The sequence below is a fragment of the Oryx dammah genome, unplaced genomic scaffold (genome assembly GCF_014754425.2).
Source record: "Oryx dammah isolate SB20612 unplaced genomic scaffold, SCBI_Odam_1.1 HiC_scaffold_14, whole genome shotgun sequence".
In the NCBI taxonomy this organism is placed as follows: domain Eukaryota; kingdom Metazoa; phylum Chordata; class Mammalia; order Artiodactyla; family Bovidae; genus Oryx; species Oryx dammah.
In genome coordinates, this window is record NW_024070198.1 from 8013162 (window position 1) to 8030733 (window position 17572).

The 17572-nt window shown below is 36.2% G+C and overlaps 1 protein-coding gene across 2 annotated transcripts in view; it reads left to right on the top strand.

The window, feature by feature from the left end:
* Positions 1-2915: 2915 nt before the first annotated feature.
* Positions 2916-17572, top strand: part of A1CF (APOBEC1 complementation factor) — a 56886-nt gene continuing 42229 nt past the window's right edge. For both annotated transcript variants that reach the window (XM_040254681.1, XM_040254680.1), the window contains exon 1: positions 2916-3091. In XM_040254681.1, coding sequence (XP_040110615.1) covers positions 2993-3091 — 99 coding nt within the window. In that variant the 5' untranslated portion in view covers positions 2916-2992. The remainder of the gene's footprint in view (positions 3092-17572) is intronic.

The window sequence follows — 17572 nt, forward strand, 5'->3', positions numbered from 1 at the left end:
GTCAAATGTTTAATCACCTTTACTAATAATTAACCAAAACTAAAGGTAAGTTTTGCAAATAAAACTTGTCATTTCACCACAAATTGTTATTTCCTGATGGAGAAGATGAAGTTCAGCAAAAAGCAAACTTACAGCTTGGCTAGAAGACAACAGACTTAGCCTTCTAACATCTGTAACACACACAAGACTAACCTCATCAGACCCCAGTCCATCCATGACCTCTTTGCTCATATGGGTTAAATCTAGCACTGTAGGATCATTTGAGAATATCTGGATGAAAAGGCAATTTTAGTAACATTTGGGGAAAGTGAACAAGTTAGAATTAGTCTTAGCAACTAGCTTTTTCTTTCCGAATCTTCAAAATCCCTTTTGGGGGAACTTAACATGTTTTTGAGGCAGAGTTGATTTACAATGCTGTATTAGTTTCAGGTATACATCACAGTGATTCAGTTTATACCCACACACATACACATATGACTGAATATATATAGAATATATACATTCTTTTCAGATTTTTTTCCCTTACAAGTTTTTACCAAATGTTGAGTACAGTTCTCTTTCCTATAGAGTAGGTTTTTGTTGGTTATCTGTTTTACATACGGTAATGTGTATATGTTAATCCCAAACTTCTAATTTATCCCTCTCCCCTCTTTTCCCCTTTGGTAACCATAAGTTTGTTTTCTACATCTGTGGGTCTATTTCTTTTTTTTAATATAAATTTATTCTGTTTTGAATATATGTTCATTTGTATCATTTTTTTAGATTCCACATATAAATGATAACATACGGTATTTGTCTTTGTCTGGCTTACTTCACTTAGTATGTTAATTTCTAGGTTCATCTGTGTTGCTGCCAAAGGCACAAAATGCCTTTTTTTAAATATATAAAATGCCTTCGTAGTTTTATTTTTTAAGATGATTTATATTGTTTCATAGAAACTTCTATAACTATTTCACCAGCAGTTTAGAATTATAAACTAAATATAGGTCTCATTTAGAATTATAAACTAAATATAGCTCTCATACTACAACCTACTTTGTAGTATGCATAGAGATTATTTATACTATAAATGTATCAGTAAAGCTACAAGTCATTCTGAATTGCTGCACATATACATATATATATAACCACCACTATCAGAAAATACATTCCAGTTTGTCTTAGTCAAGATACAAAATTAAAATGGAGACAAACAAAGCTCTGCCTTTTGTAAAGTAAGAAACACCGAAACTTAGTCATCTGTCCACAGAACGCAATGCCATAAAGCTGGGCAGAAAATGAAACTGGCATACAGACAACACTAGCTAATTGCTTCTTGAGAGAATGAGTGATTGAGCACTGAATCGATCTGGGTCAGAAGCAGGCAAGAATTATGAGGAAATTCTGGGCAAGAAAGGCCATGCTTATATACAGAACAAGAAACTGTCCTATCCCTTTAACAGCTAATGAAGTATTCTCGCTGGAATCTTGATTGAGTTTTCTAAATTATATGAAACATATTATGTTCTAGAAGATGTTTGTCTATTAATTTGGGAACATTTCTGTTACTTTTAATAATGGAATACTTTGAAGCTGCATTTTACTCAAATGATTATCTCAGCTTCACTTTTGTCACCTATTGTTTACCCATTCCCTGTGTTGTTAATGGTACATTTACTCTGAATCTTTAAATGAAAACCACAGTAGTATAGGAAATGCCAGGGCACAGGACCGAGAAGTTTTTAGAGGGCCTATAGTGAGATGCAGAATATTTGCATGAGATTCAGATCGGTGTAAAACAAGCTTCCTCTGTCCTGGTTGGCAGAGTCCATCAGGCAGAGTGAAAATCCAGCACAGAAGCTTCACTGAGTCGCTCTCGCTCATTCCTCTCTGAACACGAAAACCTCCAGGGCCTCTCACCACTGTGAACTGGGACCTTCACCATGGATGTGTCCTTGCCCTGGGAATCTGTAGATTTGAGCAACCATCAAATTGGGAATGGGGCTCAAATAGTGTTCCCAAATAGAGAGTGTAGATAATGAACTGCTGAAGTTTCCTATTGGTAGCTTCACAGGTCAGCATGTGCGCTGAGTCACTCGGTCGTGTCTGTATCCTCACAGTCTTAAGGACTGTTGCCCACCAAGCCCCTATGTCCAGGGGACTCTCCAGGCAAGAATGCTGGAGTGGGTTGCCATGTCCTTCTCCAAGGAACCTTCCTGACCCAGGGATCGAACCCGTGTCTCTTGCATTGGCAGGCAAGTTCTTTACCACTGAGCCACCTGGGTAGCCCGCACAGATCAACACGGACATATGCAGATTTCTGTAATTTCTTAGATCTTACAAAGGCCTCACGTCCTTTCCTGAGTGGTCCATGTTGAATGTGATCCAGGTGTCAGTAGGCACTTTCAGCACCACTCCAAAGGATCCATTGTCCTTGTTCTGCTAAACCCCAAGTGATACTTTTATTACAGAGTAGTGTGCATGACTTTTCTATGTCTGCTACCAGCACACTATGGTCTAGAAATTTATCTTTGAAGAATAAGTTGGTAAATGTCCTAGGTAAGGCTCTTCATACCATATTCTAGTTGATCTGATTTAGTAACAGTGCTCTTTCCCCACGTTTGCAAGGACCATTCTACGTATTCTTTTAACTGGTAAGAACGAATTTGTTTTCGAGCATTTGGTGACATTCTGGGATAATTGGATTGAGAAATACTGGTCTGTCGTCTAAGCGTAAAAAGAGATATTATTCAATTTTTACTTCTAAATTTCAACTAAAATTGAACATTTTTAAAAAGCTCTTTTTTAACGAGGACATTTAACTGGTCTGGTTTGTGGGTGACTGTTAGTTACTCTATCCTTAGTGACTCATTTATAGAGAATGTTTCCTGAAGATGTCCTTCATGAAAGGGACACGTTTGGACTAGGTAATAGTAATTTACTTAATTTATCTTAAATTTGGTTTCAGTGAGCAACCCTAATTAACCTGATTTTTTGCTGATAATCACTCTCAATGGAATCAAATCACAAATCCGGGGATGGATTGAGCGGAACCCAGAAGGAAGCAGCTCTCCGCTCACTGGTCCAGCGCACAGGATATAGCTTGGTCCAGGTAGGAACTTCTCGAGCCATCTGCTGAGGCTCACCACTGAACTCAGAGTGGCGGGAATGTTGGTGATCCTAGCATGTAAAATGTGACTGGTCAGTTGTGTAACTTATGAGGGACACTCCTTTCCTGGGGCAGAGGAAGCTGGATCCTTTCGGTCTTGCAGGGGACCTTACAAGTGATATTCTCTCTACTCTGGGTTATCAACTCAGTTTTGCCTTGGCATTTGGAAGCTGAACTAGTGCTCACAGTCATGAAGACTATCACAGTTCGACAGGCCAATTTAGAATAAGAAAAGGCATCCGGAATTCACCACCGAGAGCAGTCAGTGAAGTAGAACCAAGTTGGTGTTTCAAGAAATCAGCAGAAAACAAACTATCCAGAGACTTGCTTTGGTTTCCAGAGAAATTTCTGACTACGGATGTATGACAACTTGTAGATGAAGGATCCAAGAACTGACCATTTGGTCAGCGTAGCTATTGCAGGATGTTTTCTCAAAATAACTACTCAAGCCGTTTAGGATATATAATCATTTCTCTCCATGTCCAGCACTTTTGAAAAAGAAAGGAGAAAAAATAGCCTAAAACTAACTATTCATAGTCACTAGTTGTTCAGAATTATCTGCATATTGTTGTCTTTATGATAACCTCTGTTAAAGAGTTTATGATACATTGAAAAGCAAACTAGTATTATACATATAAATTATCTTATCTGAAGAAATAATGCTGCTCTTTTTTTAAATGTTGCTCTTTTTACAGTAAAACAGTGTGAATATTTTAATTCTCAGCTGTTATTTTTTTCCTACATACTTTCCCGACTTAACCAAAACTTTTTGCTATTATGAAAATGAAAGTCATAAGTGGATAACAATAAAATATATAGTAATATGCTTTATTGCAAGTTCCTTTGTCAGATCAACTGAAAACTAAATGTAGCACACTTTGTAATAATCTTATGAGTCATGGCACACTTTATTAGAGATAATGCTGTTATTTTTAATTTTTCATTTTAATGAAGAGTATTTATTTAGTCTTTTTTAAGATTTCAGAAAGTATTATGTCACAGAAGACTCCTAAAAGTTTAAACCAAGGGGGATACTAATGCATTATTACTCTTTAATACTTAATAAAAGTCTATTTTAGGATCATTAATAATCTAAATGCCTTTATCTCCAAATTTAATGTGCTTCAAAATTAATGTCTGGCTGAAATTTTTTGTGCAGTCTTTTCCTACATAAAGGGGTTTTCATAAGCCACAGAGAAAATGCAATAGCGTTTACAGTCTATAAACCAGAAATATTTAGAATAATTTTTTAACATTTGCTTAGGTATGGTTAGCTGAAAAAAATGTTCTTTTTCTTTTGTAAACAGCAGTCTCATAAATGTTATAAAATCAATAATTTTAAAATGAGTTTATCTTTTTAACTTCTTTTATTTAACTTCAGTTATTCTTTTTAACTTTGAGAGTGAAAAGCACTTAAACCCTTTTGAAAAGCAATTTGTCAATATTCATACATAAGGGTCCTCTCCTTGTGTAAACAAACCTCTAATGATCTGAAATATAATGATGAAAATATATATAGACATTTCTAGTGTGACACTATTTCTAAAATCAATGTCTTCACTGTGAATACATAATTACTCTCAATAAGCAGAAGTTTATGAAAGTCACCTTAAAACAATATAAATTGTCCATTTAACTTTATTCTGGGCACTGATTCTTTCATTTCCCCTAGATGAAATTCAGGGCAAGTCTCATGACCTTTCTGGTAACTTTCAGCTAATAAAAGATCAGCTGCTAAATAATGAATATGTCTAGTCCAGTAGAATAAAACCTTAACTTCATTCAGAGTGAAAGCTATTTCCCTTTCCCACACATATCAGAGTAGAAGGCAACTTCTATTTTTTTTCTCTTTATGCTCTCAGAAGCACAGTTCCCTACACCAGTTTACTAACTAGAATTCCTGACTCAGCTGAAACAGAAGAAAGGGATGAGAGTAAAGGAGAGGGGACAGGAAAGCTTTCGCTTGACTGCTTTTGGCATTGGTCTCTGGGCCTGGCAGGTGTGTAAAGCTCCTAGGGTACTCTCTAGAGTCATCAGAGACACCCTGAATTCCACTGCCAGGGGTCCCTCTAGCTAGAGGCTACTTCCCTGAGACCCAGCCTCCTTCGACAGAGCTCTTTTTAACACTCCTAGCATCCCTCTTGGAGGAGATGGAACTTCAACCCTAATTCCTACATGTGACCCAACTCTAGACCCCTGGAAACTCACATTCTGACCCACTAAAACCTGAAGGTGCAGGTGAGATGAAACAACCAGTTCTTCTCACCAACATCAAAGCAAATGGCCAGCCTATTGCTGAGATCCTCCAGGGGTGAGTTAGACCTACCATCCTTGGGTGTTCCCAACTGCAGGGAGTGCATAGCAAGCTCCATGAGCTTTTTCCTTACTCCCCTCCTCTGCTTTAGGTGAGCTGAGAAGCACCTCAAAATTCCTCCCACTTAGGGGGAACTAGGATTCACAACACACCAGCAATGGGCTCCAAAGATCTTTGAATCAATTCCAAAAATTCCTCTTAAACTCTTCAATATTTTTTCTAAACTCACAGATGGGGAGGGGTAGGAGACGTTCAGTTAAAGCTGTTAAACAGTGTCTCCCTACCTCCTTGTCCTGCTTGCCGGTCCAGTAAGTTTCATATCCACATCAGAGGCCCGAAGAGTTGCATTCCATCTTTAACTCCTGTTACAAATGAAACGTAAAAAGTCACTAAGTAATCATTTAGAAAATTCTGCAGAACTGAAAATTTTAGCATATTAAAGCAATATAAAAAGCTTGCAAATAAGAATACATTTTTTAAAAGGCTCAAATAGCAATGGAGACCTTTATATAAACCTAATAATTTAAGAACATTTTCATTAAAAAGGAAAAAATAATAGGGCTATTTTACCCTTATTATATAAAATGTTTTCAAATAAAATACACCTAAAAATATATGGCCTATTTGCCTATCACTTTGGTCTTACATAATCAATTACATTCCAAAAATATTAATAATAAGGATTTAGATCACAAGTTAATAGCAATTACAAAACAGTAAACAGTTATTGGGCACTTATATTCCAACTGCTTTATGTCTATTAATTCCTTTAGTCCTAACCACAACACTGTGAGGTAGTCACTATGAGCATCTCCAATTTCCAGATAAGGAAAACAAAGCTCAAGGAGTTCGATAGTTTGCCCAAGATTTATGGGCCATAATTCCACTTCAATTGGCCAAAATTTCCAGCAAGATTTACAGAACTAAGTGCTATTATAATGTTATCTTTAAAATTGCTATTTGAGAGATTAGCATGCCAAAGCATGCTAAAAGCACTTTGTTGAGCTTAAACTGTGACATGATTTGCTTGAAGTAATCATTTATTAGCAGAATGACTGAAAGTGAAAGTGAAGTCGCTCAGTCGTGTCCAACTCTTTGCGACTCCATGGATTGTAACCTATCAGGCTCCTCTGTCCATGGGATTTTCCAGGCAACAGTGCTGGAGTGGATTGCCATTTCCTTCTCCAGGGGATCTTCCTGACCCAGGAATCGAACCTGGATGTCCCACATTGCAGGCAGACGCTTTACCGTCTGAGCCACCAGGGAAGCCCCAGAATGACTACTGGATCAGAAATTTTCTAGTGATGTAGAAACCTAAAGTTCTGAAACCTTTGCTATGTAGGTAAAAAGCCTCTAATCAAGATGTAAATATGCACATGATTCAGTTCAATCATTTTGAATGATTTGGAAAATCCTTTCTGATTTTGACTGCAAAGCATAGAAAGTCACCCAGAACTTCAAATCAGAGACCTGTTATTTAACCCAGTCTCTACCACACAAAAGAATAATCATTTTTTTCTCTTTTAGTTCCTTTATTAAATTGAAGTATAGTTGCTTTACAATGTTGTATTACTTTCAGGTATACAGCAAAGTGATTAAAATTTATATATAAAAATATATGTAAGTATATATATTTGTAGGTTGCTACAATATATTGAGTATAGCTCCCTGTGCTATATAATGGGTCCTTGTTGTTTACTTATTTTATATATACTAGTGTGTATATGTTAACCCCAACCTCAAGTCCCTTAACAGCTCTCGGCCTTAACTTCCCAGAAGATTGGCTAGGACCTACTCCGTTCTTAGTCAAGGTTTTGTTATTCTAGCATATGCTCAATCTAGTTATTGGTCAGCAAACTTGTTTAATTGGAAAAGGAAACCAGCATGTACTGAAACATAGCTTCAAACTCTGCAGTTTAGGGAAAATCCTTCAGCCTTCTCAGTCTTTCAGTCTTCCTACATCGGATTAGAGAAAACATTAGCAGAATAATCAAATAAAAGAACATCAGATGTACTTTTTAAAAAGCCCCTGTACAAAAGTGCAGACATTAATAAGTATATTAATACACTTCAGGGAGTTGTACCTATATAATGATATTTTAAAATATTACAGTATTCACTAAGTTAGGGTTTGAAGGATTTGCTTCAGCTGTACCTTTGCAGTCTCTGATACTGAATGCTGAATACTTGCAGAACAAGAATTCCAGGAGAGTGTGACTAATCTGTGCACTCTTATCACTAGCAGGACAAATACAGCTGCCAAAAATAGAATTTTGCAGGTTACTTAATAACATGAGTCAGTCTCATATCCAAACTGATGCAATAAAACGTGCTCATGAGGATCTGAAAACACGCCTTGCGATATTCTTTTAAAATAATAATTGGATATCTTTAGAATTGATAACTAAAATTTTTATCAAACTTCTTTAGATGATAAAAGAATTTTAATGAATAGAGGTTCAATAAATATTGTTATAAAAATTGTGTAATGTTAACAAGCTAAACTTTCAACTTAGTCTCATTATGCCACATAGAGAGATTTCAGATGTGTGTTGCAATGTTAACTTGTAAATAAAATCTGTCTCTAGGCAATGGAATTAGATATGGAGTTTTTATTCACTTTTACGCTCTTAACTGTACTTCCCAGATCTTCCAAAACTACCATATATTTGAGACACACAGGGGAAAAAAAATAACATTATGATGATCCTTTCCTCCAGAATGTATTACTAGTGTGAGTTATCAACTCTGTGACATCTGATGCTCCTTTCATCCAGAATTTTCTCCCTAAAACTAGAAAAATAAATTTCCATAGATGGATATTTTCGGAGAACTTTCTACCCAATGTGGAGTCAGTTTACATCAGATCTACTACAAGGGAGTCTAAACATACAGTTAATGAAGATCACTCGCAAGTAGTCTGAATTTATTTTAAAGAAGACCCGATGGTTATATAGCATTTTTAGGTGATTTAAAATATGGTGTGTGCTAGTACTTTGTCCAATTACCCTACGGATCATCTATTTTCTAAAAATTATTACAAAACAAATATTTATGTGGTATGTCAGTCCTACTGTTTGTTTGTCTAATGCAGTGGTTGTTTTTAACAAAATTTTCTTTGCTTTTTTCCCCTAATCCTTATTATGAAACACAATGTGTTAGTATTAGTCCTTGAGATTACAGAAGTATAAATTATAGCAGCTGACCTAAAATGCATATCAAGTAATTGCAATGAAAATTAATTTATCTAGAATTTAAAAGGACAACATAAGACTGCATTGAATGGGTATAGCATTTCTGTTTAGAGCCTTAAAATTGACCATAGTCTTTGATCTAAGGAATAAGGACTAATATTTAGACATAAGGATGTTCATCATAGTGGAATTTATAATGTTTAAAAATATTGGACATATCATCATAAAATATTACTGGTCATATAAAATGTCACCCTTATATTTCCAAATTATATGGTCATATAAAACTGTGATTTCCAAGAAAGACATGGGAAAATGTCCAAATTTTTAAATTAGGTTAAAAATAAGAAAGCAAACCTGTATGTATCAGCTTAGAGATCATATTTTAAGAAATTATTCACACACACAAATATTAGAAGATAATAAAAGGTAATCTCTGATAAGGATAGCTTTTTCTTTCTTGTGCTCTTATTTTCCAAACTCTTTATAATGAATATGGATTATTTTTATTTCAAGGAAAAAAATCTCATAAAGTAGAAAATATTTCTAAGAAGCATTCAGTTAGGAATAGAAAACCTGGGAAAATTTCATGAAGAAAACGTCATTATTGAAGCTGGGTGATACATGCTTGGGTTCACTAGGCGATTCTTTCTAATTCTTTATATGTTTGCAGTATGCATATTTAATACTGATATAATCCAAGACTTCCATTTCACTGTTGGAAAACAAGCTCCAGAGTCATACAGTTCAGTACAGACAGAAGCCAGAGGTCAGCAAACTGATCCGTGACTCAAATGTCGCCACAGCCTGGTTTTGCAGAGATTTAAGGACATGAGTGGTTCTCACAATTTTAGAAGGTTGTTTTTTTTAAAAAATCCTAAAATATCAACTATCTGGCCTTTTACAGAAAAAGTTTGCTGACTCCCAACTCTTATCCTTAATTTAGTACTCTGTAAGTTAATCCATAGGTTTTAAAAATATTGAAGTACAGTTGATTTACAGTGCCATGTTAATTTCTGGGGTACAGCAAAGTGATTCAGTTATACATATGTGTCTGTATGTATATATATATGTGTGTGTACCTATATATATTCTTTTTTCATATACTTCTCCATTATGGTTTACTACAGGATATTGAATATACTTCCCTGTGCTATACTATAGGACCTTGCTTATCCACTATATATAAGAATATATATAGTTTGCATCTGCTAACCCCAAACTCCCAATCCAATCCTCCCCTGTTCCCCCTCCCCCTTGGCAACCACAAGTCTGCTCTCTAATTCACAGTTCTTAAAGAAAATGCCCTATAACATAGATGAAGGTTTAAGATTCCTTAAAGGAAGTAGGAGCATCCTTCCTTGTCCTACCCACCAATTCAAGCCTAAACCCTCATTCCTTCACTTATTTATTTACTCCACAAATAGAGACATGGTACCTACCTTCATGAAAATTACTCAAAGAAAATAAGCAAGAAGTAAAATAATAGCGTAGCATGTTAAATGCTGCTGCTGCTACTGCTGCTAAGTCGCTTCAGTCGTGTCTGACTCTGTGCGACCCCATAGATGGCAGCCCACCAGGCTCCCCTGTCCCTGGGATTCTCCAGGCAAGAACACTGGAGTGGGTTGCCATTTCCTCCTCCAATGCATGAAAGTGAAAAGTGAAAGTGAAGTCGCTCAGTCGTGTCCGACTCTTCGCGACCCCGTGGACTGCAGCCTACCAGGCTCCTCCATCCATGGGATTTTCCAGGCAAGAATACTGGAGTGGGGTGCCATTGCCTTCTCCTGTTAAATGCTATGAATATCATAAATCAGGTCAAGTGACAGAATGGTAGAAGGCCTTCCTCAGACAAGATGACATTGAAGTTGAGACATAAAGGATGAGAGCAAACAAGCATGGCCAGGAGCCAAAAGCAAAGCAGCATCTCTGGCAGAGGGGACCACCTGGAGGGCACTGATTAACCAAAGTATTTGTAAAGTGCACAATGGCTCGAAGGCAGTGAAGACAAAACAGTGCCTCAATTTCAGTAAGATTACAGCAGATAAATAAGAAATCAGTGCGCTTCATCTTTCTCTTCCTTTTTCAATCAGTCATCAGTCTGCTCCTAGGAGCAATTTCCTCAAACTAGGGACAAAATGGGCTTCCCTGGTAGCTCAGAGGGTAAAGCGTCTGCCTCCAATGTAGTTGGGAATATCCCCTGGAGAAGGAAATGGCACCCCACTCCAGTACTCTTGCCTGGAAAATCCCATGGGCTGAGGAGCCTGGTAGGCTACAGTCCATGGAGTCGCAAAGAGTCGGACACGACTGAACGACTTCACTTCAGGGGAAAAATACAGACTTTAATTCCCATTTCTCAAACTTTCCTTTCCATGCGTGTTCTCTTATTTGGAGTTTCATTGCAACTATATATTTTAATTTTCTAATTTGTTCAATTCCTAAGTAAATATCTACAAGCCAAGAGGTACAAAAGATGGCACCAGATCAACATTAATCTGATTAGAAAGCCGTTCTCTGCTTATGTGCCTCAAATTAACTCCCCTATCTCTTTGGTTTGGTATAATGTGCTTTAGTAACTTTCCTTGGGTACTTTTGAAATGGCAACTTTTTCTACAAACAATGCCATAAAAATAAGTAACTTGGGATCCCAGAGTTTACATCTGGCTTCAACTAGACTAGATCAGCGAGAAGCAGATGGAAAAACTCTGTGGTATTGACATTCTTTTCCAACCACCACACAAAAATCCTAGGGACAGAAATAAGTTTGACTCCATGACAAAATATAGCTCTTGGGTCCTCCTTTTGCTTTTGTTGCCTGTTCTTTCCACACACTTTGGTCCCCATTATTCAAGGACCTATGTCATTCCTCAAGTGCATGAATGCTAATTCCTTAAATAGGTGGTGCTACACATGAGAACAGGATGGTGCCATTAGGTCATCACAGGCATGATTCCTTAAGGTCACCACTCTAGCCACCCATAGGCTAACTTCATTCTCAAGCTCCTAAGAAGCTTCGCTTTTACTAGCCAGCAATGCCATAGCCTGGTGTGGAAGACTCCAAATGAAGGAGCAGCTCTGGGAATCCTTTTGTGGAGAGTGCATGTACCTAACATGAGATGGGAACTTCAGCATCCCAAGGAATAGAAACGCATTCCAGGAGCTATTACCTAACAGCAATGTATTTCTTCTCCACTCGCCTAATAGGGAGTGGGTTATATATGAGGTCTTCCATATAAGGTTCAAAATACTTGCAAAATATGAACTATAGTGCTTTCCCTTAAAATAGAAGGACATGACGGTTTCTGTTTTGTTGGCTTAAAAAATGGTGTACATTTCATGACTCACACAGAAGCATTGATGGCAGTTTTGAACTTTAGACTTTGTTTGCAGGTAACTTCAGGACTTTTAAAACTGTTACCTGTTGGTTTAATATCAATCAGCAACAAAAAATAAGTGGCTCTTAAGCTTCACCTAAACTCTTATTATGACACGCAAAGAGAACTCTCTAACATAAGCTAAAGAGAAAAAAGTGAGATCACAAAAGCATACAATCATGAAGCTGGGTGGGATTTCAGTAGCTGTGATCCTTTTTTTAAACATTGTTTCAGAGATGCAGGGCAGAGACCTGAAGTGATGTTGAACAATACATTGGCAGAGCTTTCAACAACCTTGAATTTCATCATGAGAGAATTATTCCCCTTTCAATTCTCTTTTAAGTTTTCTGATGAGGAAAGTTTTTAGAGGTACATCTTAAACACCTCTCCTTCCCCTGCTAATCTTTTAAAGCAGAGAACAGGACTAGGGATCGGTGTTTAGTAGATAACAATGTCTGGCTAGAATTTAATCACCGTTTCCTTCTTTTGTGTTGTTTAAATAATGACCTTCCATTTGTGGGAAATTATACTCCACTTAAGAGAATGATACTTTCTTTTTTGCATAAGTTTAAGACAGTGAATCAATGCAAAGAAAGTCATTAAGTATTGAATAATTAATGGGCGAAGTGTCAAGTGGATATGCAATTGGATTTTAAAAATCCCTATATTTCCTTTAAGGATCCTATTAATTCACTCAAAACACATGCTATGAATATGTTTCCACGCTTAAATATGGCAAAAGTCAGACTCCATTTCACTAGCATCCTAACACCCTCCCAAGACCTCTGCAATCACCTCATTAATCTTTTTCCCTTTTAAATGAAGAATTTCCTGAGGAAAGATTTAGTGCCTTGCTGAGTCCCTTAAAGTGAAAGTGAAGTCGTTCAGTCGTGCCTGACTCTTTGCGACCCCAGGCAATAGTACTGGAATGTATTGCCATTTCCTTCTCCAGGGGATCTTCCCAACCCAGGGCTTGAACCCGGGTCTACCACATTGTAGACAGAAGCTTTACTGTCTGAGCCACCAGGGAGTCCCTTAGCTTGTCAAAAATCCTTCTGGGTGTGGTAAGAATAATTGCTATACAAAACTTCTCACATGCTAAGAGAACAAGTGCACTCGGAATTCTCCTCGGCACATGTTGAACTAGAAAAGGATAGAACAATTAACCCAAACAAATCTTTTTTATTTATTTGACCTTTTAAAAGTCAAATCTGCATGTGAATATCTTTATGTCATTTAACCAGATCTCCGGCTACTATCAGTTAGTCAATGCAAAAGGGCGAATTGTATCTATAATAAAACGTTGGATGGACCTATTGAATAAATTACACATTCCAAAATGATAAAAGCCCAAAACAGATAAAGGAATCACCAAAGCTTTCATCTAGCTATTTCTTAGCTATAATTTATAGTTTCATGCAGGTTGGAGCAGTGAGACAAGACACATACCCAGAGCCGGAAGTGAACATGAACACAGTAAATCCTGGTCTCATGATAATATATGCTTTGCAGTCCACATTAGTGAACCTCAGGGCAAATGTAAATAGAATGTCTTAGAAGTGAATTGGCATTTCACTTGTTCTCTTATGCAGAAACACACATACACACTCCAAAAAATATATTTTTTTGATTTCTAAATTTGTATAAGAATATTCTTGAATTTCATGTTCACATGAATTAGCCAAAAATGTCTAGGAAGCTTTACAAAACACAAGTTATTTTAAAACCTGTTTGCTTTTAAATACTTCCACTACTGAGATACTGAAATCCTAAAGGGTGGCTGTCACACATAAACCTTAAAAATAAAGGGGAAATATTAGAAGATATCATTAAAGTCATCATTTGATAACAAATTAGTTCTGCCTTCATAAGACAACTAACAACTTGAAATCAGAACTCTTCATAGGTGATAGGATTTCAACAGTCACTCTTCCAAAATGATACATCAAGAACATGATTCATAATTTGCTAACAGTTGTTTCTACAGACAAACCATACATTTTTTAAAGATCAAATGTGAGAGCCCTTTGAAGACTGAAACAAAGAGATAAATTTTCAAAAGCCAAAATCTATTTGCATCTGTGTGATTTTTGCCATAAACACATACCACCAACAACATTTAGAAATTTATTTAAAAATTTGAACAGAAATACTGTTTAGTATTAAAAGTAGACTTTTCCTAACTTATATAAATGGGAAAAGTCTTACATTCCTAATATGCAATAAAATAAATGCATAACTATTAAAATAAAACATTGACTATAAACTACCTAATATCAAAAAAAAAAAAGAAAAGAAAAGAATAGACTACCTAATATCACCTCACATATGATATTTTGAGAAACTCTGGGCTGTATGATAATAAACTAAATTTATATTCATGTATTATAGCCATGCTCTGGCTTTTCCTGTTTGTTACTAACTATAGTACCATGTTTCTACAAATTCCAACATCCCACTTATTCAGTTTTATACTACAATTGTTATTTTTCTATTTTAAGAAAAATATCTGGCATTCATATTGTGTATGCCTTGCAAAGATTGTAAAAAAAAAAAAAAAATACCTAACAAGGGTAATGCCAACTTCCAACATATATAAGTTAGATAAATTCTGCCTTGGAAAAATTCTCAGCCTAAAGTAGATTTTACCAATTTGAAGTCACTGATCTTAAAATGTGTGGGTAAACAAATAATACACAAAACAGGCGGTTAGCTTTCATACAGAATTAACAAAATAAACATTCCTTATAGCACTGTCTGCTGTCCCCCACAACAATAATAGCCTTAGCAGATCAAAGGGAAAATCACAACTAAGGAGATTCTTTTGGTACCTCTTATTTAAGGCCCCTAAGATTTGCCTTGAACCCTATCACATGTTGAGGTATAGGTGTTTTACAGGTGGAGGGTAATAACAATAAGGTCTAGTAAAGACCTTTATTCAGTTTCACAAATCAGCAACTAGGAAAACACGATAGTAATGTATGAACTCCCAGAGACACAGCCCCTAGAGCTGTTCTCCATGTGTAGGCGTCAACCGTGAGGACAGACCACAGGAGTTTAGCCAGAGAACCATGGTTCTTGGTATGACACTGGTGACTGGCATGCCTGTGAAGGCTAGAAATGCCACCAAACTCGGGGAGATTGTCCAGCACTTAAGAGAATGGAAATAGAAATAGATACAAACATAGTCAATTGGAAAATGGGTTAGAGAACATCTGAAAGCAGTTTAGTAAGGAAACATACACAGTTTCTTCCCTCTTGGCAAGAAAAAAACAAAGGACCAAAGGGAAGGAACCACAAAGATGATCACAGATTTGGAATATAAAATTTCCAAAGAACCAGTTAAAGGAGTTGAAATTACTACTCAGGAAAATAGACTGAATGAAGGTTCATTAATTAACGTCCTTCTAGTTTATGAATGGGTTCATTTAGCAAGACAACCAACCATCTGCCATCCATGTTTGATGAGGCTGAAAGTGAGTGTGGCACACAACACGCAAAACTGTGAGACTGCTAAGCCTGAGAAGAAAGGTCATCACGAACTCTGAACAGTTCATATGCCAAGTCCACCAGATTGAGAACCAGAGAACTTTAGTCTATATTTTCTGCAATAAATTAAACCAATGCAAACTTATGGAAGTCACATATCTCTGGATTCAGCTTCATCCTCTCTAAAATGAACATATTAGGTTAATATTTTTAAAAAAGAAAAATATTCGTATACCCGTGGTGGATTCATGTTGATGTATGGCAAAACCAATACAATATTGTAAAGTAATTAGCCTCCAATTAAAATAAATAAATTTATATTTTAAAAAACCAAAAAGAAAAATAATGCTAAAACTACAAGTATGGACTCAGGACTCAAATTTTGTCTTTGTCACTTACTGTTTGTATGTCTTTGGACACATTCTGTGCCTTGAATTTCTTACCCACAAAATGAAAGTAGTAATAATATCCTCATATGTCTGTTGAGAAGGTTAAATTAATTAATACATGGAAAGCATTTGCACAGATCCTGACTCAGGGTTAGCTGTTGTTTTTTCAGTTGCTGTTACTATTATGGGCAAATATTAGAGGTAAACCCTGGCTGATTAAGCAGAAAAGCAGTTTATTAAAAGTTTACTGGTTTCTAGAAATTTTGGATTTAGAGAACTAGATTCAAGAGTAAAAAAGATGTAAGCTTTTACAAAAATATATATATAAATATATATACACATATAATGGAATCACTTTGCTATACACCTGAAACTATTAATAACACATCAGAAATCAACTGTTTCAATTTAAAAAATAAATAATAATATTAAAACAAAATAATTTCAAAAAGGGTAAACTCTTAGAAATGAAACCAAGAACCATGCACAAATCTGGAATGGTAATGAGACATATCCACCGTCAATGCTAATGTTAGCACCATGACAGTTTCTGCACCAGAACCCAACTTAACTTTATTATAACCAGAACTATCGCAGCTACAAGGGACACTAGAAAGGCAAGTATCTGGGCATTTTTAACTCTTATAGGAAAAAGGTAGTTTTGCCCAGATTTCTCAGATGTAGTCAAAGATCAGATGCCAGGTGGCCCAAATTAACTCAATCTGCTTGTCCTTCAAGTTAAGATTTATTGCTCAGAATCATGTATTAAAGGTTGGGTGGTTTTAACCAGGGTGAAGAAGATGGTATATAAAATTTCTTAAAGATTCTGTAGTTCCTTCATGAAAGGGCTTAAAATATCTGTGGCAGAAGGGACTTCCAAATACTCTTAACATATAACCGAGTTATGGGTAAGCTCAGTATTCAGTATCTAAATTAAAACCACTGGATTTATAGTTAGAATTAGCTCTTTAATTTTGAAATTTATATAGTTGAAGATTTCCACCTTTTATATGTGACATTCACATCTTTGAATGGAAAAATGAAAGCTCCCAGAGTTTAATGAACATTCTCTCATAGAAAACAAAAACCTATATTTTTTATCTTTGACTATTTATACATGTATGCTGCTGGAAGAATGCACCCCATAAGAAGGACATCAGCCAGGAGAGGGAGGAGCAGCTCTAACTGTGCTTTGTCTATTTTAAACTCCTCAACTATAAACATGGTGCCTAAAATACCAGCAATTCAGCTTCCAACTGTCCAAGTAGCGGACAGCTATTCTAACCCCATGACTAATGCCCAGAGCCTGTCTTAAACTGGCCTGGACCTCCACTAACTGGTGCATTCTGAGCCCAGTGGGTTGTTCATAGGACAAATCTCCCCCAGTATCTGAGCTTCATGGCATCTCTGCACCAGTCAGATTCTTGGTGATTCCCCGAAATACTCTTGGTGTTACAGAAACAACAGAATTAATAATCTCTCCTGATAAATCATTTTGGCTCATAATCACATGAATTCTAAATATATGATATGCACAAAACAGTTTGGTGACATTTTTAGCAATAGCAAGAAACTTGAGGAGGAAATTCTAAAGATCAATCTGCTGGTTGCCTATTTATTTTCAAGCTATCAAAACTTGTCAAATGAGAAATTCTGGAATAGCCACT